The 18861-nt window shown below is 37.0% G+C and overlaps 1 protein-coding gene across 2 annotated transcripts in view; it reads left to right on the top strand.

Moving 5' to 3' along the window:
• The window catches only part of LOC140162438 (insulin-like growth factor 2 mRNA-binding protein 1), a 60277-nt gene that overhangs the window by 14043 nt on the left and 27373 nt on the right, over positions 1-18861 (top strand). Inside the window, exons 3-7 of one of the 2 annotated variants that reach the window (XM_072185674.1) lie at positions 1054-1101; positions 7497-7603; positions 8492-8604; positions 9013-9122; positions 16080-16166. In XM_072185674.1, the coding sequence (XP_072041775.1) occupies positions 1054-1101; positions 7497-7603; positions 8492-8604; positions 9013-9122; positions 16080-16166 (465 nt within the window). The remainder of the gene's footprint in view (positions 1-1053; positions 1102-7496; positions 7604-8491; positions 8605-9012; positions 9123-16079; positions 16167-18861) is intronic. The other variant, XM_072185675.1, reaches the window with a different exon arrangement.

Genomic DNA, 18861 nt, shown 5'->3' with positions numbered 1-18861 from the left:
GCTAAAATCTGAAACGGTACTATGTAATGTATGTATGTAATTTATTAAGCTGTTTTTGTGTGTGGGTGCGAGTTGGATATGTCATGATTATATAATCATAATAATGCAACACACTTATCATGCACCTTGTAGCAATTTCGTTTACAAGCAAATATGGCTTCAATATAGTGGGAGGGGTAAATGTCTGTAATGTTTTGTAAAAATTCTGAAACTGGCAAAACATGGCTTCTGTTAGTAGCTGGAGTAATTTCTGCAAGATTTTGTTTATTTATAAAACCTCATTTCAGTTTTGCACGCTGTAGATTTTGTGCAATTTTACAGAGCAGGCTTCAATTAAATTATGTAATTGAAGTAATTACTAAATTAGTCCAAAACTGTCTTTATTATGCTGTGTACAGACTAAGGCTGGCATTTTGGCGGGCTAGCGGGTAACCCGCTTCGAGATTACATTACCGAAATTTAAAAAAAAAAAAAAAACGTTTTTAATTTTTTTAATTTTTTTGCAATTTGGTACCGGTTACCCCCCGAAAAATGTGCGGTGTGCGGGTACCGGTACAAAATTACCTGAAAATGCCAGGCCTAGTACAGACCAATCAGGGGTAGCATTAAGGTCCGAAAGTCGGGGGTTGTTTTCCTGTGTTTTTCGCTCCCGAGCTTGTAGAAAATCCAAATACATGGGGTGAAAATTAAATCCCGGGGGTGAAAAATATTTTGCAGTGTAGTCAGGGGTAGGAGCAAGGTCCAAAAGTAGAGGGTCAGAGTTCACCCCGAGCTTGCACATATTCCCAATATAGAGGGTGAAAAATTAATATTTTTTAAATTTAGGGGGTCATTCAGCCCCAATCGGGGGTTAACACTACCCCCCTGGACCCTGGTACTAGGAGCAAGTTGAAAATCTAAGAAGTAGCAAACATTTTAAAATGAAGGACCATGTGAAAGTTCCCATTACCTGTTCATCAGTTTGTGTATTTATGTAGTTTGTAAGTAAGTAAGCCACTACTGTATTCAAATATGATTTATTTATGATTTTTATTTTTCAATTTTCTTTCTCAGAATGTCACCTAGTAATAACCAGAATCATGAGGACTCAGAATCACAGCGGTAAATTAACTTTTGATCGATATCTGCTTCCTATAACCTGCTTTCTAATCAATGCATTGCTTTCTTATTAATATATTGATCAATATCTGCTTGCAATGACCTGCTTAGTTATACATGTGTATAATACATTGATTTTTAATCAATATTTGCTTGCAATTAATTGATTTCTAATCAATCAATTAACTGGTGATCGATATTTGCCTGCAATAAATTGTCTAATCAATACATTGATTTTTAAGCAATCTGCTTGCAGTAACTTGCTTTCTAATCAATACATTGATTTTTGATCAATACTTGCTTCGAGTAACTTGATTTCTAATCAATACATTGATTGCTGTTAATAACCTGCTGCCTAATGTTAGACTCTTTTTCCTACTTTCCTATCTGCATGCATAGACCATAGAAAAAGAGGAGTTCCATAGACCCTAGAAGAAAAAGCTGCATCTGTAGACTGATGTGTAAAGCTGAATTTATACTCCATCGCTGAGTGACGAGCATCGCTGAGTGATGAGCGATTGGATTCTACTCAGGTTACGCAACAAAAAGCGCGCCACCTCATTGGTCACATACCAATCACTCAGCGATGGAGTATGATTTCAGCTTTAAGAGCTGTAATACTTTTTGCAAGAAGATCGTTATACTTCGTTATTACTCGGCATACAACCTTCTTACATATGACATATAAATGCTTTTCCACACTGATGTGTCTGTGATGGTGACGTTAACATGTTGCAATTGTTTGTTTTAATCCCTGCTTCAATAGAATCCTTCCCTTTGCATGCCTAGTTTGTAGTAGTTTCCTCCGCAGCCAGTTTGGTTACGCTTCCTCCCCACAAACAGTCTACCAATGACCAGGTATACACCGTTTCTGATTAGCTAAGAGGGCAACAGTGCAAAGTCTATGAGAACCTGATCAGAAGCGATGCATTTGAACTCCTTGCTGTATAATCAGATACGCGAACAGCACATGCTGGATGATGTCATGGGAAAAGTGTTAGCCAATCAAAAAGAACTTGTTCGTTATCATTGGCAGGCTGTTTGTGTGGAGGGAGCGGAACCAAACTACTCTGGAGACTAAGTTTGTAGTGGTGTGTTTGCTTTGTAGAATGAAGTAGGTTTGCTTTCTTAGTTTTATTGTAAAAGTGGACTTTTACCAGCACAAAATAGTCATAAAATGATGTTTTAGTGTTTTTTTATAATTTTTTCCCAATTTTGCACTTCGTGAAGTTTGTTTTGAACATAGTCCGTTCTTGTCTTTGCCAAACGATGATGTTCAATTTGCCAGGATAATGCTTTTGAGCCCTGAACCATGATTAAAATGATCGCCACACAAGGTCTGCCACACGTATGTACAATCATTCCAAAAGATGGATGATCCGGTTACCAAGGAGTTACATAACCACTTTGCTGGCGAATTTTGAATGAATTTTTGTTGTTGTCACTTTGTAGTATTATTCCCTGCAGTTTTTCCAAGTTAAACCCAGTAAGTTGCTTCCCCCAGACATGGAGTTATTTAACCCCGATCTGACTGTCTGGAATAAAATCACTGATTATAATAGATGATGTTGACCATGGCTGACTTTGGTTTCCCCATGTTATAATGATCTGATGCAAAGACCTCAAATACTTTAGGTCTCCTTTATGCAAAGAAAATCTTTCTAATCTACAAGAAGTTATCGGTTGGGGAGGGGGTTTCTACTGAGTGGATGAAATTATGCCCGAACTGCACCGAAGTATGCAGATTTGTCATGTTTTTAGTGTAAAGCTGCCGAACTCGATCCCCAAAGAGCCAGAGTTGCCCTCGATTGATACAGGTATCAACTATTATTGTGATCAAGTGAATGAATCGGTTTGAATTTTGTGCGTCCATACTGCTAACACATTGCCACGCCCCCTTATCTGAACACTAAGTGTATTATGCAGTGTTGATTTTGCGTTAAATTTTCCTGCTTTGCGTTCCAAGAGCTGCTATCATGAAAATAACAGCATGTGAATATTAAAAAATAACAGCATGTGAATATTAAACTTAAGTGTTTAGCGTAAGTGTCAATTGAAGCTTACAATTGTGAATTTAAAAGTAGCTTAAAAATTGGCAAAGCGCAAGCAAATGAATCAATGAAAATTTTTGACTTTTATTTTTGCACATGAAATTTTTTGCGTTTTGCCGATTGGAAATATTATGGCTTGCTTTTTAATTTGTAATTTTGAGAAATTTGCATCTTGTTAATTTCACAGAATTCATGGAATCACGGTAGCTTCTAAGAACGTAAAATCGCAAAAATAAATGGAAAGTGAAAATTTGCGCTTTTCACATTGCCACGCCCCCTTATTGTAGCTTTTGCAGTACGGTACTGGAAGTGTAAAAGTGATAATTTTCGCATGTGTAATTTTTTGCGCTTTACCGATTTGGAACTACATTGCAAATTTGTAATTTCGCGATTTTGAGTTTTCTTACATAGACCTGTACAATAAAAGAACATATTGTGTGTTTTTGTTTTCGCGGTAGCTGTGTTGCGCGCTAAAGTTAATGTACCGCAAAAATTTCCACTTTTGTGCAGTACTTGAAATGGGAAACCAAAAGTCATGGGTGAGCAATCACATTGAATCTTACATCTATTTTGTCTGTCTTGCCCTGTCTGGCTGGCTGGGTAAAAAAGCACGCTGCTGCACTTGACACGTATATACAAGTGCATTGAGGCCTACTATACTTTGGGGTCATTAGTTTATGGGGACATTTAAAGGTCATAGACACAGTGCATGTGGAGTTGAGGCTGGTTCCTATGGTGTGTGGAATGGGTGCGGAGTTTCACTGCAACTAAAAATACACTATCCTGGTTGCCAATCCTGCAATTTTGTTAACCCAATTAAATTGGGCGACTTTTGAAGATCCCCCTCCTCGCTACTTTTGAACATTTCCTAGCTCGTAGAAATGAATGGTTTAGGCCTTCAGAAAAAAATTGGGATGACTTTTCAACATTGACTTTTGAGACTTATGGTAGTGTACAGTCTCATAGAAATGGTTAACGAGAAAAATTGGGTGACTTTTTGATTATTTGACATCGATTTGGGCTGAAATATTTTTGGCAACCCTGTACAGAGTGTGCTGGGCTAGGATACAATTTTAGTGGATGTCTGTTTCCTGGTGGTTTAAAATAATGAATAATAATAATAAATTAAGGTGTGTGCAAAATTAAACAACCTGCCATGTGATAAATGTGAAAGGTCACAAAATCTATTTTCTGGACTTCCGCTCTCCTCACTAAATATAAAGGTAGTGAATTGTTACCCTGCATTTACAGCGCAGTAGTGAATGAAGGTGAGAGGATTAAAATGCGGGTGAAGGTGAAAGCGCGGAATGGGAGGTGCTCAGTATAAACACGCTGATAGAGAAATTCAAGAAAACATTTAAGCGTGGAAGTAAAACAATATTCTATGTTGCAGGGCTCCCGCTGGACGCGAATTCTTGCGTCCAGACGCATTCACAATGTTCAACAAATTCCATCAACCTGTTGCGTCCAGTCGGACGCAAGTTGATTCAGCCCAAAAATGAGTGATTATAAGCTTACCAAATTGGTGTTTGCAATGATTCTATTTCATAACTTCATCATCATAAAAATCATGAAAATTTCTAAACCTCCATCGTGCATAAATTAATATTTTAGCAGCATATTGACCAATGGACCAATCAGCACACGAGTTATTGACCTTTCACATTTAACCACTCCCATTTTGCAACACTTCCGGGTCACCGGTCAACCAGTCAATGAATGAAAATTCTTACGGCAGCAAGACGTGATAAGCTTTTGCTCAAACATGAGAGCAAAAATACAACTTTCTAAACTATCGTACATTGTCAGCAAGTTTGCATTCAATAATATTTACATAAATCTTTAAAATCTCATCAGGAATCTGAAAGGAAATAGTAAAATATTTGCATCAAACTGCGAATGTGATGCAATACCTGCAATCGGGGGCTTTGTAAAATTATATTCCCTGTTGCCCAACACATTAACATGTACGGACGCACAAAAATTTTGTGGGACACAGAGTTTTTGAAGGCTAGCAGGAGCCTTGCTATGTTGCATTTAACATTAAAATTTCTCAAATTTTCTTGAATTGCACTTTCTACTTTTTGCACATAAATAATACTCAATGAATGACTAAGCCTGAAGTGCTTTAATTTGAGTAAAATTTAATAAACCCGGGTTTATTCACCAAGCATCACACACACTGAAATATGATAATATGATGGCAAATATTCCTGTGAAATATTAATCGGCATTGATCGTGTGATTGTGAACCATTGACATTTATGCGTACATGAATACTGTGCATCGCATCTAAAATGTTATGCATCTTATTTATACATACGATGTCAGAATCTGCGACTTTCATATACACATTTAGCCTGGGACAACTGACGGACATGTACGCATTGACAACGTAAGCGTTGAATTTCATCATGATTTTCTTCATTTGTATGGCTCAAAATGAAAAAGGGTGCATTTTCTGATAGTAAAAACAAGCGTTTCATGTGAAAAAAAAAATTTATGCAAATTGCACATTATTGCTTTCAAGCCCTATTGCTGTACCATTGTTTAAGTATGGTCACTAAACCTTACATGAACTTAGTTTGCAAACTGAGACAAAAGTTGCACAATTTTGGGTACTTTTTGTCTAAACGTTATATAGGGCTTCATTGAAGTGGTTCATAATAAACCTTTTGAAGGCGTCAATGTGGAGGATGAGTGCCTGGGGGTATTCATCTTGGAATAGAAACATTTTGCTGACGATTATCAAGACCGGATACCGTAAAAGTGGAAATTTCGCGGAACGTTCATTTTTGTGCTCAACAAAGGCACCGTGAAAATAAAAAAACTCTAATATGTTCTATGCATAGGTATACATGTCTACAAAAATTCAAAATGATAAATTTAAGAACAAGCGACGTACTTGACAAAGCGCAAAAAATTACACGCCCTAAAATTACCACTTTAGTACTTGTGCGTGTAGTAATGTATGTATTATTGAACCTATTTATTGTGCTTGTTTAGGCGTTAACATTCGGTTGTATTTAAGTTTATAAAAAGAATCGCGTGTTGGTTACACAGTACACTAAATGTTAAAGATTGTATGCATGTTGTGGTTATATGAAAGATTACATGGCAAGTTCTGCCAACTTAACTTCTCTGCAAAGGAGTTAACACTTTTCTCTGAAAGGTTTGGCTTACAAAAGACAACTAGTTCTTAAAATTACGATTACAATAAGTTTGTGAGTCAAAGTGTGCTATTCCAGAGGTATTTCTCTTAGACAAGTCAAAATTATTTTGTTTCACTTGAGTTTGAAGTTAATTCTCGTTTAAAAAGTTATTCCTTAATGCCATTAGGTTCTGTGAGTCTTTGTTTCTATTTAAAACAACATCTAAAATTTTTTTGTACGATCAGAGAACAAATTTCATGGACAACTCATTTTCGAATATTCCATTTGTAAAATCCTTAAAACTTGCCATGATAGGGTCAGAGTTAAGAGTCAGGATCATGTTGGGAGTTGGGATTAGGTTATTGTAGGTTGTAAGGGTTAGGGTGAAGGTTCTAGAAGAGTTAGGATAAGGTTTAGGGTTTATAACCAAGATATTGGGTTTTCGGACTAATGACACTTCCGCCTAGCGACCAGCGGAATTGTGGGAAGTAAAAAAGTTATTTATTGCCAACTTGTCCCTAGTCTAGACTGGAAGAAATAGGGGCTTGTGTGTGTATTGCTGACAACAGGAACACCATGCCTCATTGCAAAGTTCAATAACCCCCATTCAACAATCATAACTTTTAAGTTGACCTTTAATAATGGAGTGTGGGAGTTTGTACCCAGGTCATTCTATGAGTGTAAAAGTATATTGGGGTCGAATAGAGGAGAATGTTTGACATTGTAGTGAGACATACATTGTCTGTTTCCTCCTTCACTTGTTTCCTTTTTAGTGACCCAGTTTTCTTGGCTCAACAGAAAGCTAAACCAGTTTGGGAGAAAGTCAGACTTTTGAATTTTAAGGTGTGTTAAATAACCTGTCCGAGTGCGATTTATAGCACAGCTCAATTCCTAAACTTCTTACTGAGTGCAATTTAATAGCTCACCTGACAGCCCACCTTAACATTTCCAGGAAGTGCGATTTGTAGCATGCTCTTATTTTCAAAACGCAACACCTGTAGTATTTGCCATAGATCGATTTTGACATCGCACTACAATGTCAAATAGGCTGCTGATCTTGGCATCGGCGCTGCTGATGAATTAACTCTTGACTTTATCTATTCTAGCATTTCATAGGATATCTGGCTTCTACCTGGCAATTACACACAATGTTGATCATCAATTTAACCTTCTTTTTTAATTGTTTCTTTTCCAGTAAAAACCGTGTTAACATTCAGGTACATAACATTCCATTGGATGTTTCGCTGTCAGACATTCAGAAACTACTCGACACGTTTGGAACAGTCGCATCCTGTGAAAAAGGTGAGTGAAAAAAGAAAATGGGATAAATTAAAATGTGTAATTTGCTGTTGTGCATATTAGTGAACATTGGTTACTGGTTCAAGCCTGGGCTCATACACCTGTTCCGAATTATGATATGCCTTATAGGCTTTGTGTTGTGATCATTTTGATCAGTGGTTCGTAACAAAGAAAGCGTAAACCAGTCGTATTCTAATGTGCACTACGCCATCAAATAGCGCAATAGCAACAAAACCTATATTCATTACTTCTTAAAAAAGATTTGGAATGGTAAGGTGCCCCTAAAAGTTAAAGTCTCAGGAGAACCCTAAAGCGTTATTTATGAAAGGGCTGTGCGAAAAGCAATTTTTGTTCCACTTTTTCTGATGACAAAAAAAGAACACCACTCCAAAACCTTAAACAAAAAAAATACTAAAATGCAAATTTGAAATGCTACATGTGAGCTCTCCCTAAACGAACCTCTTTCATTGTTGGGCCTTCAGTGTCGTTAAATTGTCAGTTGATATGAGAATAATGAAATAAATAGTTCCAAACATGTACACCAACATCACTATGTGCTAGTAAGTAGCCTGGGTATTCGGTAAATGTTACCGTGTAACGATTATTTGAACCTGGACTACCTGGTGCTTCCAGAGCTCAAATACTGGATACATAGGCGATAAACAATTGCGCTGATTGGCCGATCAACAGTCTTGACAACATTGGTTGCTGCCGCGGAGAAGGGGAGGAGACCTTGCCATGTCGATCGCCGATCGCCAGCGCATACCCGGACCACAGAAGATTAATGCACAATGATTATGGTGTCAGTCAATGATGATGAGGTTAAAATGATATCAATGTAGAAACTATCATCTATAGATTTGCCAACCTTATCATTATTTATTTTGATAGGAAATGAGGGAAAAGACGGTTACTCTGCCAACGCCTCATACGAAGCACCTGAACAAGCACAACAAGCCATCAAACAGCTCAACCGCTACAACTTGGATGGCTCTGTCCTCAAGGTAAGGCTTGTACACATGGGAGGAGGGGAGAGGGATGGGAGGTGGAGGGGCAAGTGCAACAAGCCATCAAACAGCTCAACCGCTACAACTTGGATGGTTATGTACTCGAGGTAAAGCTTGTACACATGGGAAGAGGGTGGGAGGGAGAGGATAGGGAGGGGAGAGGGTAGGGAGAAATAGGAGGTGGAGCGGTGAGTGCAACAAGCCATCAAACAGCTCAACTGCTACAACTTGTATGGATCTGTACTCAAGTTCCGATCAGGGTAATTATATGCCTGATGCGATTGTTGACTACACTTGCCTGCCTCGACCAGCTTCACCAGGTACTTGTGCCTGGCCACAACTTAGCTTTCTCTGTTAATGCCTCGATATGCTTGATATTAAAAAAAATCTAACTTGATTTTGCAGGTTGCCTACAAGAACAGTCTTGGGAGAGCTGCACGCAGGTTTACCAACAATCGTAATGCCCCATACTCAGGAAACCGCAACAATAACCAAAATGTTGATTTCCCAGTCAGGTAAGGGTACCCTTTCTCATATCTCCCCCTCCCAGTTATCCTAGTACCCTCTGTCCTAACAACTTGCCCCAGTTACTATTATAGCCCCTGGATGAGCCCCATGAATCTACCCTAGGGCTAATTATGCGTAACACCCCATACTTGAGTATACCGCAACTATAACCAAAATGTTGATTTCACATCTCTCTCTTCCAGTTTACACCTAGCCCTAGTGTCCTTTCCCAATTATTGTAGCCTCAGGGCAAGCCCCATGAATCTACCCCAGGGTTTATTCTACGTAATGCCTCATACTCTGAAACTCCAACAAGAACCAAAATTTTGATTTCATAGCCAGTTGAGGCAAATAAAGTGTTTGATTATCCTTGACTGGCTGCTCTAGACAGCACCATTTTATTTTTTTCTATTTTTTTCTATTTTATTTATTTTTTATATATAACCATAGTCACATTGGGAGACCTTGATGACCAATATGGCTGAACTTCCACTGGTGAAGGGGATTAAGAAAACAACAACAACATTCCGACCTCTGTGGAGGACAAACAAACCATTTTTTTGGCCTAAGGGCACTGTCACATGCTGTAAAAAGTGACAAAATGATCTTCTTTTTTTTTGGTCAAATTGTTTGAGCCAAAAATGTCTGAATGTGCTGGGCCAATTTTGGCTAATGAAATTTTAAAAATAGCTCTTTGACCTTGAGTGTATTTTGTAGGCAAGTAATTTTGATAACAATAAAACTGGATATGTAGGCATTTCAATTTGAAACAAAAACTAGGTCATTATTTTTCTTTTCTGAATATTTAATATTGAATATTTAACAGCATATTTACAAATTTTGAAATGAAATAAAAGAAAAAACGGCAGATGATTTTAAAACAAAAATTAAAATGAGCCTGATTTTTCTGAAGAAAATTTGTAGATCTAGCATTACCAAATTCACCATTTGAGAAGGTCTCACAGCTGTTGTATAGTAACCAAAGCTTTCCTCCTATCCAACCAGGCCTTTCATGTTTTGTTCCCAGATTCGACCCTGAAGCATTAGTTCTTTTATTTGCTTATGGCCATGTGTTTTGAACTCAACACCCAAAAAGGGTGGTGGCGTCACACTTTTCACTGTGATCATTTTGTTTTTTGAGTGTATCTTTGGAAGAAATATAGGTATGACAGTAAATTTGGTATCAAATGAAGGCTAAGATATTGATTAGTAACTATGGACAGTTTCATTAAGATATCTTTAACATTGGCAGAATGGCACCCAATCCAATTGACCAAGTCAGGGGTGGTGGTGGCAGCGGTGCATGTGGCAGCGGTGCACTCATGTACAAACTCTATGGGTAGTTTGTATTTTAAGTGCACACAATTGTAAAATTGTTCATTATGTACTTCAAATGTGTCCTTATTACTATAAATTTGGTATCAAAAGATAGCTTAGTTGTCCATGTAAACATTTAAATACCTTAACTTTCTTAAAAGAATAGAAGAGGACTGGTAGTCACAGGTAAGTCACATGACATACAAATTCGTCCCTATTCTCTACACAGTAAACCCAAATTTTTAAGCGCAATATACTGCTAGAAATTACCATCGCTATATTTTTAAAAGTATACCCCCTAGAATAGCCAAAGTATACATTTTTGAAAAGCTCTTGGCTCAAGGAATCCAAAAATGCACTTGAAATTAGTGTAGGGTGTTACCCTAAGAAAATATTTTTCAAAATGTACTAGACTGATCAGTATAAAATTTCACCAGCCATTTTCTGAAATACACATTGGTTTACTATCATAAAGCCCTATATCATCAGAAAGGTAATGGTCTGAACTTTTCAAAACTGCATTAAAAATTGATGGAGGGGTACACATGAATGAAAACCAGTACCCCAAGTAAAATTCATCAAAAATATAAAATGGGCTTGCATTTTTTACATTATTTCTTTTCACATATACCCTACACTAATTCTGATTCCATTTTTAGATTCCTTGGACCAATAGCTTTCCAAAAATGTATACTTTTACTATCATAGGGTGTATAGATTTCCAGATATGACAATTTATACCAAAAAAGGTGCATCGTGACAGTAAAATCAAGGTGTGACGCAAAGTCGGCGAGTTCACGACGCATGGCCTTATATAAGTTTTTAGCACATGAAAAGAAGTATTATAAAAAGCTTTTATAGAAAACACTGACTGTGTCCATGAAGGACACTATGGTTTGACCATGTGGCCATTGTCATTAGTCTCTTATACAGGATTACTATAGGCTGGAATTTTTGTGTGAGATTTTTATTTTTGTTACCATTTTCTGAATCACTGATTTTAAACCAAGGGGGCGGGGGTTGGATTTCAAAAACATGCAATATTTGAAAATTATTTCTGGCAACCTAATTTGACTTTGAAAAATTAAGAATCTGCATTTTTAATTATATATTTGTGGAGACAATTTTGAACAAATACACTCCAAAGTACCTCCCTACAGAAAATGGGGCAGGAAAAGGGGAATGTTTGTTTGAGTTTAATATTATTTTCATTTACAAAATTGTTTGTCATTTAACGGTTTTTGGAAAGTGCAAGTTTTTCTCGGAAATTTAACTTTTACAAAACATTTTATTCGCTTGTTGCATTTGAAAATAAAACTCTCACAAAAATAACACAGTTTATACAAGGTCAGTTAACATGGTTATGATTCTGATAGGAGCAAAAATGATCAAGTTTGTGGAAGAGACTGACCAAAGATCTAGTTCCATGTGACACAGTTCCATGAACCCAATATTTATGTATGCTCAAAGCATGACCTTATGGGTATTTTGGATCCAAACTCATACCTAAAACACCAAGGTCTGTTATGAAGATATATCATAATAAATGTAGGTCATGGAATTGTGCCATTGGTGATGAGACTGTATTGACTAGCCTGTGAATGTTGCTTTGTTTGTTTGGAAAAACCTTGGGCATAAGAGATAGGTGACATTTAAGAAGTGAGGAAAAGGGAAAGTTTGTGCCTGTTGGTCATTTGGTCACAGGTTGTCCCTGGAAAAAAAAAGTGAAAATGTAAAATGAAATATTATTGAACAGACAATTGTATGTCCAATTGATTGATGTATTCTGATTAAATTTTATGAAGAACTTGGAAAGTGTAATTAGCGTTACTGTCAAGTTTGACCCATTTACCCCCCCCCCAAATAAATACAATTTTTGAATGAAATTGGGGTTCCATTACCTTCAGAAAAAACAAAGTATGAAATCAGTATGTGCATGCAACTCTACCCACCCACCCTACCCCTGTAAGCACTATGTCAACCGAGATAAGTATTGATAAACTACTAAACTCGCATTTCGCACATTATTTTCACACACATTTTACGGCCAAATCAGGGACTTCAATCTTGCCCCCTAGAATTCCTCGGGTTGTGTTTATTTATTTTATTAGTAAAAGTCAATTTGTGCATAGAATGGGGTGGTTTGGTTTTCGCTGTGAAAGTGGCTACAACTGGGGACGTCCCCGGTTGTCATGAAGTCCCTGTTTGGTGTGAAAAACACAAAAAAGTGCCCATATGGGGAGCAAAAACAAGTGTGCACACACCCCACACATATATGCAGTCAATGAAATATTACTTATAAGCAGACAGAACTACCTTAACCTGTGAAATTAAAATTTCATGTTTTCATATCCCCACCCATTTCAAACTTAAAATTATGCTGTATATTACCTCGCTGCATTACATCGGGCACAAATCATATCGTACGACATAATAACACACATTCACGGTACACGTCAATTCCCAAGCAGCGCTTATGAAGCAAGCGTGTGACTCTTAGTCAGAGGGCATTGTGCATAGATGGGATGGATGGATCGGTCAACGACCTCCTTTATGCACTCATAATCATATTCCGGCAATTGTATGATGATGGTGATGATGAGGAATGGTGATCTTATTTCTAGATCGTCAAGTTCAGATGCTCATAAAATTCCCGAGGATTGGCGTTGGGGTGTTAGCATAAATGCATGGAAAACAAATGCATCTATAATATGTGATACATGAAGAGGTAAACATTAGTTTAAAAAAAAAAAAAAAAAATTCAAATTAACTGAATGATCCTAGCACTTCAGAATAGGTCTAGTGGTTCTCCAAAGTCGCCAAAAACTTTTTACTGATATCAGATTGTATTGGATATCGACCGATATTACAACATAGATATTGGATATTGGATTGGTAGACAAATGCCATATCGGTTGAGCCCTAAGACATACCCACTTCAAGACAAGTAAAACACACCAGTCTAATTATTTCTTGTTTTGTTCATTAAAGTTACATATATGTTTTAATCCAGTTTGGGTGCGGCCATGCATGCAAACTATCTCGCGAATATTGCTGCATCCCCTAATCACAAAGGCTAACAAAATAAGGTCTATAAGAGAAGCCAAATTTAAATTATCCAGTTGTTACTAATTGGGCTTTTCCAGTTGAAATGCATAAACATTACACCCATTTAGGTAACCCCAATTGAAATCCACACTCCGTGTAGAAAATTAAGGTTATTAATTATTTTAAACTGTTGTGATTTGGTAGTTCACAGCATCTTACGAATGGTAGTGAGCTTTGGCAAAAACTGTATTGCTCAATTCATAGCGAGTGTGTAGAAGAATAAAAATATCACAGATATACTTTTATATGTGCTGCGGTTCTTGAGTTACGTTGTAAAGAGGGCTGAAACAACAACACTTTTGTAAAACGTACATAACTCATTAACAACAATAAATTAAGCAAGTTTGCAAAGTATAAGATTTGCAGAATGAACTTCTGCAAAACATCAAGGTATTATTTTTCAATAATATATTGATCTAGATAATGAAAATCGATTTTTAGGTTGCTTCGACCAACAATACCTCGTCTACCCTTAAGGTCATGTCTTCCACAGGGTGTAATGATTTCAATGGGAATATCCCATTATTGATGCACTGCAAGCTGATACAGCAAATAAGCGTTCCCAGAAGCCCAAATTATGCATACAAGCTGCCATGTTGTAATTTGGACATTATGAATGAGGATGATTTGCCATCATTTGGTCACATAATTAATTTCATTTTCATTGGTTCTCGTCCAGGAATATTTGCATGAATTGATGAGGAAGGCGGGTGGTTTTTTTTTTCACATGATATTTGTAAAAGTTGAGAAAGCCCCCCCCTCTAAAAAAGATGTTTCCAAAATTATCATTGAACATATAAATCATATCAAATCTTAAGAAGACATAACCAGTACAGTGCACTAAATCAAACAAAAATAAATATTACTAGGTGTCAAAATCTTATGAGAAGAATTGGACAGTGCATGATCTGAAGTTACTGTTCCGAATTCTGGTTACTTTTTGAACAATACAACACACGTACTGTACGGAATAAAACGTAATATTAACACATCAGTTAAAAGCCTCCGATTGAGAGTGTATGTTATGAGAAGAATTGAGTACTGTTCGGTGTGAAGTTAGTTTTCATGGTGAACTGCCTGGCCTGAAGATGTGAAATATGTCTGCCAGTAATTGTGCTCTTGATTGGTCAGCCAGTGGCGGAACTGTGTTGAATAATGAGTGAGGCCTAACTCTGGGTGTATAATGGTGTGACATGGAACAATAGAGCATAATTGGGAAGCTAAGAAAATGTTGAGTGAACAGTGGTGACTTAATTAAGTGAAGATGCATAATAAGGGACACCCTTTTTGATTTCCAGGGCTGAAAACAAAAACCTCACCCACTAGATGAGCAATTGGACCCCAAATCCAATAATGTATGAAAAATTTAAAAAAACGTGTCTAAAAAGCCAGGTTGTTGCAGAATTATTTTTTGTACTGAAAATTGCTAGTTGCTCAGGTGACGAATAATGTTTTATGGGTGGGCCGACTTTCTGGAGGCTAAAATGACCCTAAAAATTACAGAAAGCTTGAAAAATCTGGCATAAATTTGATAATTTTATTTTTCAGACAAAAGCAATAAATCAATAAATAGGTTATTTTACATGATTTGAGCCAAATTTAAAAAAGAAATTATCCCAAAATGCAAAATCTGGGTCGGTCGGGCCTGGAAAAAATGTTCATATGCCTTACGGTGTCACCTGCTAAGGAAGTAGTAGTATATATGCTATACTGCGCATAAAAGTATCTGGACACTTAAAACAAAAGCACTATCTTAAACGACACTAAGCCTTATTTACCAAATGAATTAGTCAATAGATGGAGAATTTTGTACATTGTATTTTGATACCTCATACGGCATGATCGTTTCAAAAAAATTCGCCGAAAAAAATTATCCATCTATTGATTACTTTATTTGGTAATTTAGGTTGAGTGTCTTTAAGATATAGCTTTTGTTTGAAATGTTCGGATACTTTTTGTGTAGTATAGTTGATAGCATGCCAAACCATATACATGTGCTTGCCCCCATGGAAGTGAACGGAAGTGGAAATATTGAGACCATATGGTAGCCAGGCTGGTGAATGAACCTGATGTCACCATGGTTTGTGGGGATTTGGAATGTGGTTTAGTAGAATAACAAAGGTGTTAAAATAACTTGCTGAATGAAATCTTCCAAATCTTTGGAATAGTACACTAGGCAAACTTTGCTAATTGTTTTGTATGCATTTCTTCATCTTAAGCAGATTATGAAGTGAACACAAATTACATCTTCACCCATTCTGAATTGTGCTATTCCAGCTAAAATCCACACACCCCCTGTGGAAGACATGACCTTAATCTTTCCCTGTTTGGGCATGTCTTCTATAAGAGGTGTATGGATTTTTAACTGGAAACATTGCTCCAAAATCTAAAGGAAAACATTGGAAATTATGAAAAATGTTTATCTCTATGACCCTTGAACATTTGTAATTCATAATCTCTGTGATAAGACCATGATGTAACAATTTCGTTTTCTGATATTCTTTATAATTAATTTCTGATATTCTTTGTATTGTATACAGGATGCTGGTACCCAGTGATTTAGTGGGAGCAATAATTGGCAAACAAGGGGCCACTATTAGACAAATTACCGCTGATACTAATGCCAGGTGAGTACTAACACTAGGCTGTCAAAGACCCATTAAATGGCAAGCAGGGGCTACCAGAGGGCCATTGTTTTAGGCGGATACTGGTACCCAGTTAATCTAATACTAATAGTAGGAACAATAATTGACAAACGGTAGGTCACAAATAGAACATGAGTGAACAACGAACATGAGTGAACAACGAACATGAGTGACGTGACATTAGGCTGTTGCGGTGCATGAAAAAACACCGACAACCGACACCGTGAAAAAAACACCGAATAAACCGACTACACCGAAATTGCGTGTGGGCAGAGAGCGGCGAAATTTCCTTATGATATGAGCGTGTTAAAAGTGACAAATATCATATTTTTCCCTATGCATCAACCGTAAAAGTCGGTGTTTCACTTCCCATGATGATGCCTTATAAAGAAAACTAGCGTGTTCTTTCTTTTTTATGCGCTTAACAGATCAAATAAATGATTAATAAATGCCGTTTGGGAGGAATCAAAACAATATAATAGCTACTAACGAGTCATGAAGTCGTTGAATTCACCGATTTTTACGTAATAAACACCCGATTTAGCATTGAAAAGGTTAATTATATTTTCATATAAAAGTGCAAAATAATGGTAATCGGGCGGCGCTGGTGTACTTAAATCATCATCATCATGCATTCATGGCGTGATTGAATGTGGTTTGGAATTGTTATACTTGTTATTAATTTATCAATTGGGCCTACATGTCGATGTTGAACAGATTAAATAATGATTTACCTACCTTTCATTTCTGTTGTCATGGAGTTAGAAAAAAAAACTACGTCATTTTGTTACATCTTGCATTACAAGTAGGCCTATAATATATCCATAAAATGCAAGATAGAATCCAAGCATAAATCCAGTAAATCCACAACTGATTAAAACACTGAACGGTCAACGAAGTATTCTAGTCAATAGGCTAATCATTCGTTTTTTATTCCCGATTTAAAACCTGCCAATATCCTGAAAGCGATCCGCACCATTGGAATGTGACAAGTGAACTCTGAAATTGCTGGGGAAAACCCGCGACCGCTCAGTATTCGGTTGTTGCGCATGACCATTACCGTTGTTTATAAGGGCTGTGCAATAATGATGGGCCCCGGGGAGGATAAAATTTCGAGCGGCCCGCCAAAAATCGCCCCCACTTTACACATGCCAAAATTTTGGGATCCCAATTTGCAAACCTTATATTGGTCTAGACATATGTTGTGAGTGCATGATGCAGCGAGCAGGAAAATTTAATCAAAGTGTTTCCGTACTGTTTTCCTAAGCCTTTTAGAGCGTTTTATTTAAAAGGCACCAATGAATGCGTGCCAAAATTAAAACTCCCCGGCTGGCCAAAATTGCTTCCCCCCAAATTATTTCCCCCTCCCGGGCTCATAATTATTGCACAGCCCATTAAATTTGATTGTGTTACTGGTACAAGCTTTACCATAAAATTGAATACTAAGTAGGTCATGTTTTCATTCAGTCAAAATATTATGGGTACAGAGGAACCGTACAGCGGCTTTCGTTGTCATGGGGACTGTGTTTATCCTCCTAATTTCCCAGAAAAGAGGTGCGGTCGGGCCAGAGTAATTGACACAAACAACAGGTGTTATGTAACTATTGCACGTTTTTTTCTCAATCAAACAAACAAACACAATTTATAATAAATTAAAAGCAATACAATTATGGCCTACAAATCAATGAAATATAAGCAAATATAAAAGATAACACCAAGCAAAAAATAAGTTGGAATGAAAACTGTTTTTCAGAATCAATTATATTTAATTATTATCAATTTAAGCACAAAATAATATCAAAATACATGTCATCATATCATGCATCATTTCCCTTTTTCGTACGGAATAATTTATAAGCAAAATTCACTAAAAAACACGAATTTTCTGAAATGTCAACTGATACTGCTACATGCGTTTATGATGATGTATGAAAAAAAAATTACTGCCAGGGACCCCCCCCCCCATCAGAATTCTTGGCTCCCAGTAAAACTTTGAACCCAAAATTACGAAAATTTACACTTTTTTACTAGATCATAATTAAGCAAAATTCACTAAAAAACACGCATTTTCTGAAATGTCAACTGACACGCGTTTAATATGATGATGTATGAAAAATACATTACCGCCAGCGACTCAATCCCCCCACCCATCCATCAGAATTCTTGGCCCCCAGTGAAAACCCAAAATAACGAACATTAAAACTTTTTGCGCCAATTTTGATCAAAATTTGTTGATTTTGCCCCACCCACACCTCCTGAAATTTAACCCCCCCAGCTGCCAAGAGCGATATTCATTCATATACATTCTATAAATAACTGTCACTGGGTTAATAAAATAACTGTCCAAGCGCAATATGATCTGAAATTCCACGCCTGTGATTTTCCTATCCTTTGCATAAATTAACAAGCACATGGCGATGACGGAGAGGCGTGCCACCTGGATTTCTGATCGTAGTGCGCATGGGCAGTATTACAGATGCATAAATTAAAAAGCACATGGCGAGTTTATTGGCGACCGGTAGGCGGCGTGTATGTATTATGGTGTATGTACATACCTGGGGATTTTATAGCATACGTGTGGTGGTGAGATATAAATAGAAATGGAAATTGAAAATCACAAAAGCGGCGCACATGTGTTTGGTTGTTTACTTATCTCTTTCTTCCATGGTTATATTTT

The sequence above is a fragment of the Amphiura filiformis genome, chromosome 10 (genome assembly GCF_039555335.1).
Source record: "Amphiura filiformis chromosome 10, Afil_fr2py, whole genome shotgun sequence".
In the NCBI taxonomy this organism is placed as follows: Eukaryota; Metazoa; Echinodermata; class Ophiuroidea; order Amphilepidida; family Amphiuridae; genus Amphiura; species Amphiura filiformis.
This window is presented reverse-complemented; position numbering and strand designations above follow the sequence as displayed.